This window comes from Paroedura picta, chromosome 2 (genome assembly GCF_049243985.1).
Source record: "Paroedura picta isolate Pp20150507F chromosome 2, Ppicta_v3.0, whole genome shotgun sequence".
In the NCBI taxonomy this organism is placed as follows: Eukaryota; Metazoa; Chordata; class Lepidosauria; order Squamata; family Gekkonidae; genus Paroedura; species Paroedura picta.
In genome coordinates, this window is record NC_135370.1 from 21646476 (window position 1) to 21663300 (window position 16825).

Here is a 16825-nt window from a genome sequence, read left to right on the forward strand (position 1 = left end):
CTTATGCCACACGTGGCGGTATGCAAGCCCAAATGTTGCAACACTCAGTCGGATGCCTACTTAATAAGCTGTGGTGCCAGACTGGGGTAGTGGCTAGCGAGTCGGACTAGGATCTGGGGGGCCCAGAGTTGAAACCCTGCCCTGCCGTGGAAGCTAGTTGGGTGACCTTGGGCCAGTCCCGGTTCTCTCTGGACTCTCTCAGCCCCACCTTCCTCACAAGGGGCCTGTTGTGGGGAGAAGCAGGGAAGGCCATTGTCAGCCACTTTGAGACACGGGGGGCCTGGTGGGGGACCTTGGGCCAGTCCCGGTTCTCTCAGGGCTCTCTCAGCCCCACCGGCCCCACGAGGGGCCTGTTGTGGGGAGAGGAAGGGAAGGCCATTGTCAGCCACTTTGAGACACAGGAGGCCTGGTGGAGGACCTTGGGCCAGTCCCAGTTCCCTCAGGGCTCTCTCAGCCCCACCTGCCTCACAAGGCCTGGCTGGGTGACCTTGGGCCATTCAAGGTTCTCTTGGGACTCTCTCAGTCCTACCTGACTCACAGGGTACCTGCTGGAGGAGAGAAAAGGTAGATGATTCCAAGCTATTTTGAGACACAGAGACCTGCTGGGTGACCCTGGGGCCACTTACTGTTCCCTCAGGATTCTCAGCCCCACCTGCCTCTCAAGGTGCCTGTTTCAGGGAATTTGTGGGGAGAGGGAGGGAATGTCATTGTAAGCTGCCTTGAGACACCTTAAGGTAGAGAAAAGTGGGGTATAAGACCCCACTCCTTTTCTAAATCAATCAATAAATATATGAACATTCAAGCTAAGGGCAATGTAGATGATACTTTTCCTATTGCAATAGATAATTAAAATATAATAAATAAATAAATAAATTATGGTTCTGTATTTTGTTTAGGGTCCAGGGGAGAAGAGTTGAGAAAAGATATATCTAAACATCATTATGGATGGATCTTGAGACTGCTACTGCGGAGCTGACATTGGCGAGCCAACAACGCAAGTGATATGGACGTGGGGGTGGGCCGTGGCTCAGTGGAAGAGCATCTGCTTGGTACCCAGCAGGCCGCAGGTTCAATCCCCAGCATCCCCAGTGAAAAGGAGTGGGCAGCGGGGGATGCGAAAGACTCAGCCTGAGACCTTGGAGAGCCCATGCCAGTCTGAGTTGGCAACACTCCGACAAGGGGTCTGCTTCAGTCTAGGGCAGCTCCATGAGTGTTTAAAACTACTCAGGATTTTTCAAAATGATCTGCGGCCTGAACTTTCTCACTGCAGATGAGAAAATCACAAAGCCTGCACAGTAACAGAAAATGCCTTGGCCAATATGTGCACTACAGGAATGGATAAATCCAGGGGAGACAAACAGGATTTGTCCAGATCGTGAGATATAGAATTCTTTTTAAAAACTGTAAGAAAGGACTTGCTTATGAAAGAGATCTTAGTAACCTTCTACCACACAGTCTGATATATGGAGGGGAAATGGCACAAGCAACATTCCAAAAATATGTCTCCTGAGAAGGGTTTCTAATTACCCTTTTAAATACTGTAAAGCAAATTGTTTTTGTTTTGTTTTGTTTTGTTTTGCTGCTGATTTGAGGGGAACGGAGATGGCTGTCCTGCGTTTTACTATCATTCCATTTGTTATTTCTTGCCTCTGTCTAATTTATTGTACCGTATCGCTGTTGGGGGTGGGAAGTGCATTCAAGTCCGCAGCTGCCTTAGAGATACCTCATAGGATTTCCAAAGCAAGAGCTATTTCAAGGCGGTTTACTATCACCTGCCTTCGTGACACAACCCTGGCATTCCTTGGAGGTCTCCCACCCAAATACTAGCCAGGGTCAATTCTCCTTAGCTTCCGAAATCTGACAAGATTGAGCTAGCTTGGCCTATCCAGGTCAGGGTGTGTAGCTGTTCCCTGTCTTTTTCCTGTATAACTGCTTGGATACTTTCAATAGGAAAAAATGGTTAATAGCCATGAATAATGATATATTTACAACCGAAACATGTAAAATACAAATAAATGACCCAGACAGAGATTGTGCAGATTTTGTCCAATCTCAGAATACATTGACGATGACCCTTCACAATATGGCCCTTCCCTCCCGTAGCCTCTGAAAACTAGTACTGTGGGTCAAGGAACACAAGGAAACAGAATGTGACGTGAGAGAAGGGCTTATGCGAAAAGAAGGAATTGACAAAAATAGCCTCCCTCCTCCACGTGCACCCATTCTTGCATGTCCTTTGGCTCTGTTTGTAGCAAAAGAACCGGCGATTCCTCACGTAATTAAGACAAACAAGCAAAGGAAATCGGAAGACTGATAAGCCCTTTAACATCCAAATTGTTCTTAGTATGATTTATGCCAACGTCATGAGTAATCAAAACGGGCTCCCGGGTAATAACCCCATTTTCCAGGAGCTTCCTCAGTGATTACTCGTATAGACAATAAAGCAAATGTATAGTTCATAGTCCTAAATACAATTTCTTAATCAAATAGCAATATTTTGATGCAAAATAAATTCATAACCTCAGTATATGGAAGGTTCAGTATCTAAAAAATTCAATACAGTAATTATCGATCTCATAATATCACATAGGCAACTGCTCAAATGTACTGGGGCTCTAATACATTTGAACAGTTGCCTATGTGATATTATGAGATTAAGAAATTGTTTGATTAAGAAATTGTTTGCATTTAGTACTATCTGGGACATGAGTTGGGAAACGGAGCTTTCCTTCGGCTTCCTAAGCCCTGGAAAAGTCATTTCTACTGGTGAAAACAGCATGGGAGGGACACTTTTTTTAACAAGGTAGTACCAATTCAAAGGTTAGTTCCATTCCCCTTCTTGGTTTCTTCTATGGTAGTTGCTGAATAGGGAACCTGGTCTCTTGGTAAGGGCAATCAGGATCAAAATACAACCATGGACCATCCTGTGACACTAAGTATGTCTTTTAAAAATGTACTGGGCAGGCAGGCAGTGGGCCAGAAAAATCTGGGAGGGTATGAGCAGAAGCTGAAGGAGACCACAAAACAGATTTAATTAGTGGGTCAGGCCCAGCAAAATGTTGGAAGCTCTGTGAACAAGTCAACAGGAAAGAGTGGCTATAGGTGGTGTAGAACAGGGGTAGTCAACCTGTGGTCCTCCAGATGTTCATGGAATACAATTCCCATGAGCCCCTGCCAGCATTTGCTGGCAGGGGCTCATGGGGGTTGTAGTCCATGAACATCTGGAGAACCACAGGTTGACTACCCCTGGTGTAGAATTTAAAAGTTGGAATGCCCCTAGAGCAAGTGTCCAGTGTCCACTTAAACTACTCCAAGGATGGAGAACCCGCATCTCTGAGCAGCTGATCCCACCACCTTATTGTTAAGAATACGATCCCACTGATACCCTCAACTTCTAATTTAAACCCATTATTATGAGTCCAGTCTTCCATTACTGGCTGAAACAGAGCTCTATCCGCCTCTCAATGACAGCCCTTAGAATACTTGAAAAGAGTAAGGATATCCCCACTCAGCGTTCACTTCTCTAAGACAAATTGTCCCCATTTCTACAGTCTTTCTTCATAAGGTTTATTATGAGAGCCAGCTTGGAGTAGTGGTTAAGTTTGGCGGCCTCTAATCTGGAGAACTGGGCTTGATTCCTCACTCCTCATCCACATGCTGGGGGACCTGGGCCAGTCCTGGCTCTCTCATAACTCCCTCAGCCCCACCTGCGTCACAGGGTGCTTGTTGTGGGAAGAGGAAGGGAAGACCATTGTCAGCCACACAGGAGGCCTGCTGGGGAACCTGGGGCCAGTCCTGGTTCTCTCAGAAGTCTCTCAGTCTTACCTACCTGGAAAGGAAAGGTAGGTGATTGTAAGCCACATTGAGACTCCTTTGAGTATTAAAGAACAGGCTGAAAAAAGCCAGCTCTACTCCTAATCATCATTGCTTTCCTCTGGGGCCATGGCAGAAGTTTTAATTCCATTTTCGCGCTGCTGTTTTGTTTATATATTGGGGGCAGGACATACAGACACTGTACAGGCAACGTAAACACTTCACCCAACATGCATGGGTCTTCCAGCCACTCTAGTATGACCCACGCTGCAATCAGATTGATGGGGTTAGATCCCATGACTTTATTTTGCTATACTGGATCCTTTGACTGTCTCCTACCAAGGCGTCACCTAACAGAGAAAGACGGCCTTCAACAAAGAGAGACTTCCCACAATTACAGGATCATTCTCCATTGCAGATAGTCTTCCTCTCTGGAAGGAAGTCTTGGTCAAAGGATCCAACCCACTGCATGTGCGTAAACCTTTCATGGTGTCGTACTCCTTGAAACCCATCGCTGCCGGATTTATACACAGCAAAATGGCTTGAAGAAGGTGGTTTTGCCATTATTCTACACTGCATCTTATAACCTGGGGTACCATTTGGATCCACAGTGGCAGTTTAAGGGACCCCTGGCTGTGTTTTGTATTGCAACACTTGGACCATGAAGAGAGAATGACCATTTGAAGTACTGCTTGCTGTTTTGCATGAGATGGCGATACGACGACAGACATTCTGCTGCCTGAGCGACCACAGTGACGTTATGTCTTGACATTGTACATCAGATTGTAGGATTAGCCATTGAGAGCCACATAGCAGATGCTCTCTTGCGCGGGTGGGAGCCAGGATACTTAGGGAGCGAGTGAATGGATTCTGTGACCTGCCGTGTCTCTTCTGGCTTTCGATCCTTCGGAAGGAAAGGCCTATCTTTTCCGCCTGCAGTATAAGACCACAGCAAATACCACGGGGAGCCTTCCCTAACTAAATTGTGTTGTAATGCAGTGCATTTGAATGCAATTTTAAGGGCTACTGGAATCACAAGCCTGTTGTACTGGTCAACATGCCCCGGTTTTCTCCGTGAGTGGAAAACATAGCATTTATCTGGATTTCTACATGCCAGATCTGAGTGGGAGAATGGAAATCAACTAACATTTCAGCTTGGGGGGCCCTTCCACCGACCTCAGTCCCGTTAAAGTGAAGGGGCCTTTGCTGCCACAGAAATGTGCTGAGGAATGAGATGCTCCCCCATACCCTTTCCTTTTGGGTTTAGTTGCAAGAGACAGTTCAGCCATGTGACTCCATGGTTACTTGCCTTATAATACAACAAGTCCAGCACCAAATAGTGCCAGGGGGGTGGGCGGGGGGGAGGGTAGAGTTGGAAGCTTTAGTAGGGTTGACCAACCTTTCTTTTCTTCACAACCCGTGTCAGATTTCAGGGTGTGGCTACTGCTGTGCAAGGAGTCCTTGGAATCTTCGTTCTCGTCCAGAACTCCTGCAAAGCTGATCTTCCTCTCATACCTGTGCCGGTCCATCTCTGGGTCCAAACGCAGTCGGCAGCTCTCCAGATCCTAGAAGCATCACGCAAACCACAGAAGGAGGTTCATCGACTACTGTTTCCTTTTGGAATGCAAAACACTTAGGGCAGAAATAAATATTATGAATCATTCCATGTCCCCACCCCCCTTCTGCTGACTTTAAAAAAAAAGAATTGTAGAATCATAGAACCACAGTAATGGAAGGGGCCATGCAGGCCATCTAGTCCAACCCCCCTGCTCAAGGTATAATCAGCCTAAAGTTACCAAGATAAATAACTGTCCAGCCACTGCTTGAACACTGCCAGTGAGGGGGTTGGGGGAGCTCACCCCCTCCTTAGGAAGCCGAATTCACTGCTGAACTGCTCTGACTGGAATCCCCACCCCACCCCGATATCTAGCTGGCACTGTTCTATATGAAGCTTAAAGCTGTTACTGTGGGTCCTCTCCTCTGCTGCCAACAGGGACCTTCCCTTGCCCTCTTCTGAGTGACAACCTTGCAAGTACTTAAACAAGCGGTAAGGGATATTTCACTGTTCCTCCTCACCCACACTTTCCGGAGTTGTTTTTATCTCCATCGGGGAAAACTGGCGAGCACCCATAAATAAAAACAGCTGGCAGGGCCATTTTGGAAGAGGAAGGGCACCTTTCCCATCCAGCTTTCCACCAAGAAGCACTGCAGGGTTGCCAACTCCCAGGTGGCACCTGGAGATCTCCCTGATCTCCAGACTCCAGAGATCAGTTCTGCAGGAGAAAATGGCTTCTTTGGACTTTAGGGCACTAGACCTCTCCCAAGGTTCTCCTTTTCTCAAACCTAGATTTCTCCTGCCTCCACCCCTCCAAATCTCCAGGGGCACGTAGGAGTAAAATTGCCTCAAGATAGAGAGCTTAAAGCCGAGAGATACGTCTTAATTGATACATTACTGTTAAATGGATTACAGACTCTGCAGTGGCAATCATTGAAGAAGTATTTGAAAACGGTGGAAAATATACCTAGGAGCCCATTCTGATTGCCCAGAAATTATATGGTTTATACACCAAACAAGAGTGGCTGTGAGATTTATCATTTTGGCGTATTGGCTTACAGCGGGATTATAAATCAAATTCACACTGTTGGCCTTGACCTTTAAGGCCTTATGCAGTTCGAGCCTAGCATATCTAATGGAGCACCCCTCCTAATAAACCCTCTGAAGAGTGTTATGCTCAGTGAACATCAACCTCCTGGTGGTCCCCAGCCCCAAGGAGGTACACCTGGTCTCAACCAGAGCCATGGCCTTTTCAGTCCTGGCATTTGCCTGGTGGGATGATCTCCCAGAGGAAGTTAGGGCCATGTTGGAGCTCAATGAGTTCTGCAGTGCCTGCAAGATGGACCTCTTGGGTCAAGTGTTTGATTGAAGCCAGAGCAACAATTAACATATCTGCCCCCCCCCCACTCTTGATGTCCCCCACTTAAACTGTGTATTCATGGAGGGCCCCTGAAGCTGGCAACATGCAGTTAGTGGCTGCTGGAATTTGCTGACCTCAAACGGTTTTGTTGTTTTAACTGTTAAATTTTGGTTAATTATGCAAGAATGTTATGTTGCTTAGTGCTCCAAGATGGCACTCACTGTGATGGGTGGTATCAAATCTAATCAAACTTTTGTCATGGCTCTGGCCCCCCCAATACCAGTCCATCTGACTTGACCAACATTGGAATCGATTTTAGTTCATTTTCAAATTTTCCTGAGAAGAAATGAGGGCATTGCTGGGGCAGGTAATCAGCTATTATATTAATCATCTCGTCTGGATTAAAACCAACAAGGTACACTTTTAAGAAGCTGAGGCTAAAAATAGGTCGGAACCAACATATAAAAGGATTTGTGATCACAGAAATTATGATTGCTACAGGTATCTCTAAAGGTATAAAGAAAGAGCTACCATTATCCCCTAAGGGTTTCCTTTGTTGTTGTTGTTGTTAAATCTTGTAGAATTCTCTTCTAAAGATGTTTGTGAATTTGCCCTTGAAACCATAACATCTGCAAGGCTAATTTTTGCTCACAACTGGAAGAGGAACCCATAATAGGCACCTTATAAAGCAGGTGAGGCTGAGAGAGTTCTGAGAGAACTGGGACTGGCCCAAGGTCCCCCAGCAGGCCTCCTGTGTCTCAAAGTGGCTGACAATGGTCTTTCCTCTCCCCACAACAGGCCCCTTATGAGGCAGGTGGGGCTGAGAGAGTCCTGAGGGAACTGGGACTGGCCCAAAGTCAACCAGCAGGCACCCTGTGGAGGAGTGAGAAATCAAACCTGGCTCTCCAGGTTAGAGGCCGGCTCAAGCTTCCCTTCTCGGATACTATCTGATACCAGATAATTGACAGAGGGAGCTCTGACTTGAAAATTCACCCCCCCCCCAAAAAAAAAGGCAGCCTCTAAGGCAGCCTTTTTCAACCTTTAACCATGAAAGAGCCCTTGAAATAATTTTTCAGGCTTCAATGTGCTCTGGAAGTGATGTCAGTAGGCCACGCCTCCCTGCCATGCTCCCAGAACTGACATGTCACTGGAAGTGACATCACCACCTGTGTTAACAGGCAGGCTTGAGCAGGATTGGTGGGAAGTGACAGGAGGCGGTCAAAGGCAGGAGTAGGAGTACAGGCTTTACCCCTTCCCAGGTGCAGAAACCACAAGAAATCTCACCCATGCTTGGGAGCAGGAACAATGGAGGGGCCAGTTCCTTAGCTTATGGCTAAGTCTATTAAGACTGGAGGGGAAAGGCTGCAGAGCCTTTCCAGACCTCCTGTGGACCCTTGGAGTTCTGCAGACCCCTGGTTAGGAATCCATGCTGTAAGGTTGCTAGACTCAAATCTAAGGTATTGCTAGACTCAAATCTTGCTAGACTCAAATCTAAGGTATTGCTAGACTCAGATCTTGCTAGACTCAAATCTAAGGTATTGCTAGACTCAAATCTTGCTAGACTCAAATCTAAGGTATTGCTAGACTCAGATCTTGCTAGACTCAAATCTAAGGTATTGCTAGACTCAGATCTAAAGTATTGCAAGACTCAAATCTAGCAGCTGTAGTGCAGACCAACATGGATGCCTTCTAAAACTGCCCTTTCAATATACTCAGAAACCCACCTTAATGATGGGCCACCATCTCTTGTCCAAAGGCAGAGTTCACATGACCTTCCAGGTATTCTAACTTTCTCTTGTGTGCCCAAGGACCAAGAAAGAAAGGGAAAAGATGGACTGTCTTTGCTGTTCAATTGAGGTGAGGGAGAGTGGGACAAACAGCAAAACCCATTCACTGTTTCAAGTTAAGTCCTTTGAATGAGAAAGGCCAAGATGCAAAAGTTGAAAAATAATGGCCTTATGAAAGTTGCTCTAATTTCACATTGGATCCAATTCCACATGTCAGAATATTAATTATATATTATTCTCTTGCTAGCTTAATGTTCAGGGAGCGTGCTTTCCACCCCGCCTGCCTCGCAAACAGCAGGATCTTACATTTGTCAGGCTTTTAATCAGCTTAATATTTAGTTGACAACAGAAGCTTTTCTTCCCACTGGCCCTAATTAGTTACAAAGTTTTTGATTCAAAATGTAATTACTGTGGCGCATCTGGTCCTATTCCATCTTTCTAAAGAAGTCCTCGACTGAATTATTCATCAGGCAAACACGGAGTTTACTTTACAAGCGCAAGTCGGAAAGTTCCATTAATGAATCCCATGCTCTAAAAACAATTTCGGAACCTTGGGAAATTACCCGTCGCAGTAAATGCCCTTTTTGTTTTATAATTGGTTGCTCGAATCCAGTCACATCTCTTAAAACTTCATCTTCGATACTCATCATCTCCTTTAGTCTTGAGGCTAATTGATACTATATTAGCCATCGAATATTAACACCTTCATCTTTAATAACTTGCCAAGACTTCATTTTCCCCTGAGTGTTTATCATCATGTGTTTACTACAGTGGATATATTAGTGCATTTACTGTGATAATATAAGGGTTTATAATTGCTAGAATTGGAAGATGAACAAGTGCAAAAATGTAGGTTTAAGTGGATGCAAGAAGCTGTGGGTGTGCTTCTGGGCCCGGGGGGAAGGCCACGACGCGGCCAGGGAGTGGAAGGAGAGTGGAAGGAGGGGAAGGCCATGACGCGGCTGGGGGGTGGAAGGGAGGGTGGAAGGAGGCCTTCCCCCCAGGCCAAGAAGCACACCGGTTGCGGGTGTGCTTCTGGGCACGAGGGTAAGGCCGTGATGCGGGCGGGGGGGAGGGGGGAAGGGCCCTTCCCCCGGGCCTAGAAGCACACCCGAAGTCACGAAGAGCCCACAGGAGTGCTTCTGGGCCTGGGGAGAAGGCCGCGATGCAGCCGGGGGGAAGGGTGAAGGATGCCTTCCCCCTGAGCCTAGAAATACACCCGCAGCCTTGTGGCCGGGATGGAGGGAGGGGAAGAAGGCCTTTCCCCTGGGCCTAGAAGCATACCCGCGGCCTCATGGCTGGGAGGAAGGGGGGAAGGAGGCCACGGCGTGGGGGGGCCTTTCAAAGCCTGCTCTGACGAACGGGCTTTGAATCTAGTATTTTAATAATCACTATGTTCCAGTTTCATGTTCATTCTGCTATACTATTCTCCTCTGTCGCCTATATCTGGTCTATCTCCTCTATTGCTGTGCCCCTAACAAACCTTCTTGCTCCACTTCTTCTTTACAAGAAGAAGAAATAAAAATGTGAAAATAAAAAAGAGACAACTCTAAATTGTACCCTGTCCCACTATGAGGACAATTAATAAAACATGCCTTGATTTTTATACTCTGTTTATTTGGCCCTCAAGGGCAACTGGTTGGCCACTGAGTGAGACAGGATGCTGGACTAGATGGACCTCTGGTCTGATCCAAAGCACTTCTTATGTTTCTGTGAAGGCCTCAGCCTCTATGCCCTGTTACTGGTCATCCAGAGTAACTGGTTGGCCACTGTGTGAAACTGGATGCTGGACTAGATGGACTAGTGGTCTGATCCTGCAGGGTTCTAATGAAGGGAAGGTCTCTGCCTCTATGCCCTGTTGCTGGCCTTCCAGAAGAACCACTCGATCACTGTATGAGGCAGGATGCTGGACTACATGGATCTGATCCAGCAGAGCTCTTCTGGTTTTCTTGTGACTTGATGGCACTTTCTACCCTCTTGCTCTAGCCACAAAAAGACTGTGTTAAGTTCTCAGTCTCTGATCCTGTGCCTGCTAATACATTCCTTCAGTTACTCCAACGATCTGTTGAACTTTACTTGCACATTCTTACTTCTTCACCCTTTCCAAACGGTCTGCATGTTACATTTTCAGTCACTTGCTTACCACAAGAGGTTCAGTTCGTGGCCTGGGCATGTAAGGAAAAGTCTCTCGGAGGAATGTGGTGATTTCCAGGAGAAGTTGACAGGCAGCCATCTTCAGGGCAAAAGGGCAGCAACATTTGGTGGGGTTCACAGTACCTGAGAAGTATTTACAGATTTGTTAAGAAAAAATATCTATTGCAAATCATCTGGATCTAAGAACGAATGGATACCACACATGGTACACAATGCAAGCTCCGCGTGAAACGCCATGCTCACTTCTATGCTATTCTTCTGTTGGCTTTTGGACAATGTCATTGGTGCTCTTCTCTGATCCCATGCTCTGTCGTGCCTTCTTCTCCCACAACAGATGGAACACAACTGTCTGAAAACCTAATAGTCTTACGAAGTGCTATATCCCCTAGAACAGGGGTAGTCAACCTGTGGTCCGCCAGATGTCCATGGAGTACAATTCCCATGAGCCCCTGCCAGCATTTGCTGGCAGGGGCTCATGGGAATTGTACTCCATGGACATCTGGAGGACCACAGGTTGACTACCCCTGCCCTAGAACCTGTTCTGCTCGGCATTCAGGTCCAAATCCTTTACTTTCCCAAGAAGGATAGAGGATTTTCCAGCCTGGGACAAGGGGCCTTCCCATCCTTTTGTTTCCATCCCTTGTGTGCCTCCATGGATTCGGGGTACGCTCTTGAGTGCCACAACTCCCAGAGATCTCTTTCATCTCCAGTCTTCAAGCTTTCCCCCCTATCCACGGAGTATCTCCTAACGTTTTCCTCCCAGACAAACGGGCTGCTTCCTCTCCTGCCGCAAAGTATTCTGTCGCTACCAGTGGGATTCCAAATGCAAAACATTTGCAAGCATATTGTGACATCCCGGCTGCTCAGCCAACCTCTGTCTAAGAAACCGTGCCAAAGCTTCGCCCTACTTTAGGTGAGTTATTCTTCTAGAACAGGAGCATAGGAAGAATAATCCCTCCCTTGGTATCCAAATCGCTCTCCCCCCCCCCCCCCCACTCCTGAGCACCAAGCAGAATTTTTATGGAGGTGCAAGTGGACAGGGATTCTAACTTCTCTGGACCTTCTCTATGAAACGAGTAAAGAGAGCCAATTTAGTGTAGCGGTTAGGAGTGTGGACTTCTAATATGGCGAGCTGGGTTTGATTCCACGCTCCACAACATACAGGCAGCCGGGTGGCCTTGGGCTCTCCACAGCACTGATAAAGCTGTTCTGACCGAGCAGGAATATCAGGGCTCTCTCAGCCTCACCCACCCCACAGGGTGTCTGTTGCGGGGAGAGGAATGGGAAGGCGACTGTAAGCCACTTTGAGACTCCTTTGGGTAGAGAAAAGCAGCATACAAGAACTAACTCTCCTTCTTCTACCTCACAGGGTGTCTGTTATGGGGAGAGGGAAGGGAAGGCAATCATAAGCTGCTTTGAGACTTCTTCGGGTAGAGAAAAGAACCCACTTTTCTTCTTCTAAATCTGGGGAAGGTATCTTCTAATCTGGCATGCCGGGTTCGATTCTGCACTCCCCCACATGCAGCCAGCTGGGTGACCTTGGGCTCGCCACGGCACTGATAAAGCTGCTCTGACTGAGCAGTGATATCAGGGCTCTCTCAGCCTCACCCACCTCACAGGGTGTCTGTTGTGGGGAGAGGAATGGGAAGGCGACTGTAAGCTGCTTTGAGCCTCCTTTGGGTAGGGAAAAGCGGCATATAAGAACCAACTCTTCTTCTATCCACAGTGTTATAATTTATCAGATTCAGCTGTGAAAATGAACTATGAAGCACTGCCTTCTCCCTTATGAACCTGCCAGACCTCTACAATCACCTTTGAATGCCCTGCTTGGGGGGGGGGGGCACTTTCTGAAACTAAGTGTCTGGCAACCCAGGAAAGGACCTTTTTGGTGGTGGCCCCGAATCGTTGGAACTCTGTCCCCAAAGAGTTTTGTCTATCCTATTTTATTGCTGTCACCTGCAAACAGGTGAAGACATTTATGTTTCATTGGGCATCCCCTCCGTAAGCCCTCCTTCCTAACCCTTGTTTTTGTGTTCTGTCCGAATTTTAACTCTGTGTTTAAATAAAATCAGAGTCCAGTAGCACCTTTAAGACCAACAAAGATTTGTTCAAGGCGTGAGCTTTCGAGTGCAAGCATACTAAGTCTGACGAAGAGTGCTTGCACTCGAAAACTCACGCCCTGAATACATCTTTTTTGGTCTTAAAGGTGTTACTGGACTCTGATTTTATTGTGCTGCTTCAGACCAACACGGCTACTCATTTGAATCTGTTTTTTTTTTAAGCAGCTTTTGTTTTAATGATGTGTATTTGGGAGGGTCGATTTTGATGGTTTCCAAATGTGAGTTTTATTGCATAGGTTTTAAATAGTTAGCTGCCTTGGTGGCTCGAGGAGTGGGAGGAAGGTGGGTTACAGATTTTGTAAATAAATAATACGAGGGAGAATGGGCATAAGAGCTAGGCTGATCGCCTCCTCCGCACATTTAGAAGACACAACACCACAGGCCCACCTCTTTCCTACCCACCCTCTCAAAATCACAGGTCTTCCAAGGGATGAGTCAGCTACATGCAATCGAATGCGGAGAAACTCCACGCATTCAATAAGACCGAGCAGCACACCATGAAGAAGTCATGATCCTAGTAGGGGTTTAAGAGACCGCCTTGAGCCTCTTCTGCTCTCATCGATGGCCTCAAAATCCCCTCGAGCCTCTGTGCATTAATTAATGTATTCAAAATATTTATATGCCCGCCTTTCTCCTGTGAAACTCAGGACTCAAGGCAAGCGACGATAGGGTAAGAATATAAAAAAAAAAACAATTGGATCAAAACAATTAAACATTAAAACGACAAATAGAAAATACATTAAAGCACACTAAAACATCCATTTGAGAACATCTTATTATGGCTAAGGTCTCTAGACACAGCAGGAAAGTTCAGCACAGGGACTTGGGGGAGGGGGAGTGTGCAACCTTGCATGTGCTGCTTCATCACCTCTGGGGGTCACCTGCTGGAAGTGACATGGGGTCATAGAATCACAGAATCATAGAGTTGGAAGGGGCCATACAGGCCATCTAGTCCAACCCCCTGCTCAATGCAGGATCAGCCCAAAGCATCCTAAAGCATCCAAGAAAAGTGTGTATCCAGCCTTTGCTTGAAGACTGCCAGTGAGGGGGAGCTCACCACCTCCTTAGGCAGCCTATTCCACTGCTGAACTACTCTGACTGTGAAAAACTTTTTCCTGATATCTAGCCTATATCGTTGTACTTGTAGTTTAAACCCATTACTACGTGTCCTCTCCTCTGAGGCCAATGGGAACAGCATCCTGCCCTCCTCCAAGTGACAACCTTTCAAAGAGGGCTATCATGTCTCCTCTCAACCTCCTTTTCTCCAGGCTGAACATTCCCGTCCCTCAACCTGTCTTCATAGGGCTTGGTCCCTTGGGTCCTCCGGGAATCACTGGGACCTAAGTTTCCAGAGATTTATAGAGATATTATGCTCCACCACTGCCAACTGGCTGGTGATCCGTGGCCCCAAAGAAGCACATCGGTCCTCAACAAGGTCCCCCCCACCTGGTGGAACAAGCTCCCAGAGGAGATCAGGCCCCTGACCGAACTTCCACAATTCCTCAGAGCCTGCAAAAGGGAGCTCCTCCACCAGGCATTTGCCTGAGACCGACCACAGGTTCTCTTCAGACATCCCCTCCATGGCCTGAACCAGTCTGACCTCTCTAGGGACCTTAGCTAAGTTCCTGTTCCTGTTATATTGTTGTTGTTTAAGATCACTGAAATTGTGTTATTTAGAACCACTGTTAGATTATTGTTGTTGTATTTGACGATGTTATATGTTAGTTCGTTTCATGTATCCCCCCGTGATGTTGTATGTAAACCGCCCTGAGCTCTATGGAAGGGCGGTATAGAAATGAAATAAATAAAATAAAAATAAATAAAATAATATCCTAGGTCACCCCCAGGTTTTCCCTGCAAGGGATGTAGAGGCTCAGATGCCCCCACTGTTTTCTGTTGTTTGTTTTAGTTTGTTTCCTCGTGCTGCCTAATTAATTCCCCACCTTTGTCCACGTTCAGGCTTCCTTGAAAGCTTTCTGGGTTAATTCTATTTTCAGCCTTGCCAGAAATCCTGGAAGGCAAAAGCCCCTTTGACCTCATCGGGGGGTATTTGTAAGTGAAGCATGGAAACTTTTGCCCAGAGAGAATGATCAGAGCTCACAGGCACTGACCTGAACAGGGGAAGAATCACACATTTGCAACAAATGAAATAAATTTAATCTAAGCAGGCCAATGGTTAGGAGGAAAAATCCAGCTAAAACAAAATTAGGAACTTAGGCAAGAAAACAATCGTTATTTGGTTTGGACTGAATTGAGAAATGTTGCCTTATCTCTGAAGCTGATGGTCAAAACCAGACCCAAAGATTTTTGCAAGGCAATGAGGAATCTAATGTTAAAATTAGCCTGTGAGTGCAAGAAAGGTCAAAGTCTTCACTGCATATTGGCTGGATCTTCCATTTTGGGGGGAATGTTCCTCCCACAAGCCAGCTGATTGGTGGCAAAGCATTGAGGACTGACAGCAGGGGGCCTCTGCCTCCACCAGGGGGTCTAAAGGTAAAGGTATCCCCTGTGCAAGCACCGGGTCATGTCTGACCCTTGGGGTGACGCCCTCTAGCGTTTTCATGGCAGACTCAATACGGGGTGGTTTGCCAGTGCCTTCCCCAGTCATTACCATTTTACCCCCCAGCAAGCTGGGTACTCATTTTACCGACCTCGGAAGGATGGAAGGCTGAGTCAATCTTGAGCCGGATGCTGGGATCAAACTCCCAGCCTCATGAGCAGAGCTTTCAGACGGCATGTCTGCTGCCTTACCACTCTGCACCACAAGAGGCTCTACCAGGGGGTCTGGCAACTCTAAATTCCAAAGTCCTAGGTTGCCAACTCCATTCAAGGTCAATTCTGGTGATTTGGAGGTGAAGCTTGAGGAGAACAGGGTTTGGGGACGGGAGAGACCTCAGAAGGATATAGCATTAAAGAGTTTGTCCTCCAAAGCTGCCGTTTTTTGAGGGAGAATTGAAATCTGTCGTCTAGAGATCAGTTGTAACCCTTGGAGATGTCCAGACCCCACCTGGAGGTTGGCAGCCCTATTACCCTTCAGAAGCAGTCAAACAGCCCGTCTTCCCCAGTTTTGCACAATGTCAAGAGGATGGGAGCAAATTTTGCAAGTCGTGGGCAGAGATGAGGACCTTTCTATGCTCCTACCTGTGAGCAACACCACCGAGCATGGTGGGACTTGTTTTTAAGTAAGCATGCGCTGGATTGCTCTGCTGAATCCTGAGTAAGGAACAGAAGGGAGCTGGTGTCTTCTGGCCTAGCTGTATACTGTGAGCACCCAGCTCCTTTCTGACAATCTCCCCACGTCCTTTCCTAGCATCCTGCTAAGCATTGTTCACAGACGTTATCACAGCAGAACGAACTCAACCAGCTGACAAGCAATTCTCACAGCCCATTACATGTTCAGTGGAAAACGGCAGCACATAAACGTCAGAACATTACGGTGGACACATGTACATACATAGATACACAGATGATATTTGGAGGGGGATACGGTACTGATTACTTGTGTAGCCTGCACTCCATATCAGGAGGGGACGTGGCTTAGTTTGTTTGCACCCTGTCAAGTTTCACACACCCAAGTAGATTTCCTTTTTAAAAACCATCTGTGAAACTGTGGTCTTCTTGTCTGGATAGATAATAGCAGCCAATTTATGGCAATCCCCAGTGGGGTTCTCAAGGTAAGGGACGTTCAGAGCTGCCTGGCCATTGCCTGTCTTTGTGGAGCAACCCTCAACTTCCTTGGTGGTCTCCCATATAAGTTCTCACTGCGGAGGATCCAGCTTAGCTTCTGACAAAAACAGGCTATCCTGGGCCATTCAGGCCAGGGCAGGACTATAGGTAACAGTCTCTACAAAACTGGTGGCTGGCAAAAGATCACGGGGAAGGGAAATACTTTGAATTCTAGGATTCTATAAATTTTTGGAAGGTGAAGCGGACAAGGGAAGGTCTTGGCCTCTGTGCCCTGTTGTTGGACCTCCTCTTTCACTTACTCTGAACTGTTCTCTTCTCTACCCCCAAAGCACATCCAAACCACTTCAGG

The 16825-nt window shown here is 46.9% G+C and overlaps 1 protein-coding gene across 12 annotated transcripts in view; it reads right to left on the bottom strand.

Moving 5' to 3' along the window:
- Positions 1–16825, bottom strand: part of LOC143829091 (protein unc-80 homolog) — a 177969-nt gene that overhangs the window by 93976 nt on the left and 67168 nt on the right. For all 12 annotated transcript variants that reach the window (XR_013227999.1, XM_077319413.1, XM_077319412.1 and 9 more), the window contains exons 25-26: positions 10659–10792; positions 5213–5378 (exon numbers count right to left, since the gene is read on the bottom strand). Coding sequence is in view for 11 of the 12 variants with exons in the window: in XM_077319413.1 (XP_077175528.1) it covers positions 5213–5378; positions 10659–10792 (300 nt within the window). In the remaining variant the exon portion in view is untranslated. The remainder of the gene's footprint in view (positions 1–5212; positions 5379–10658; positions 10793–16825) is intronic.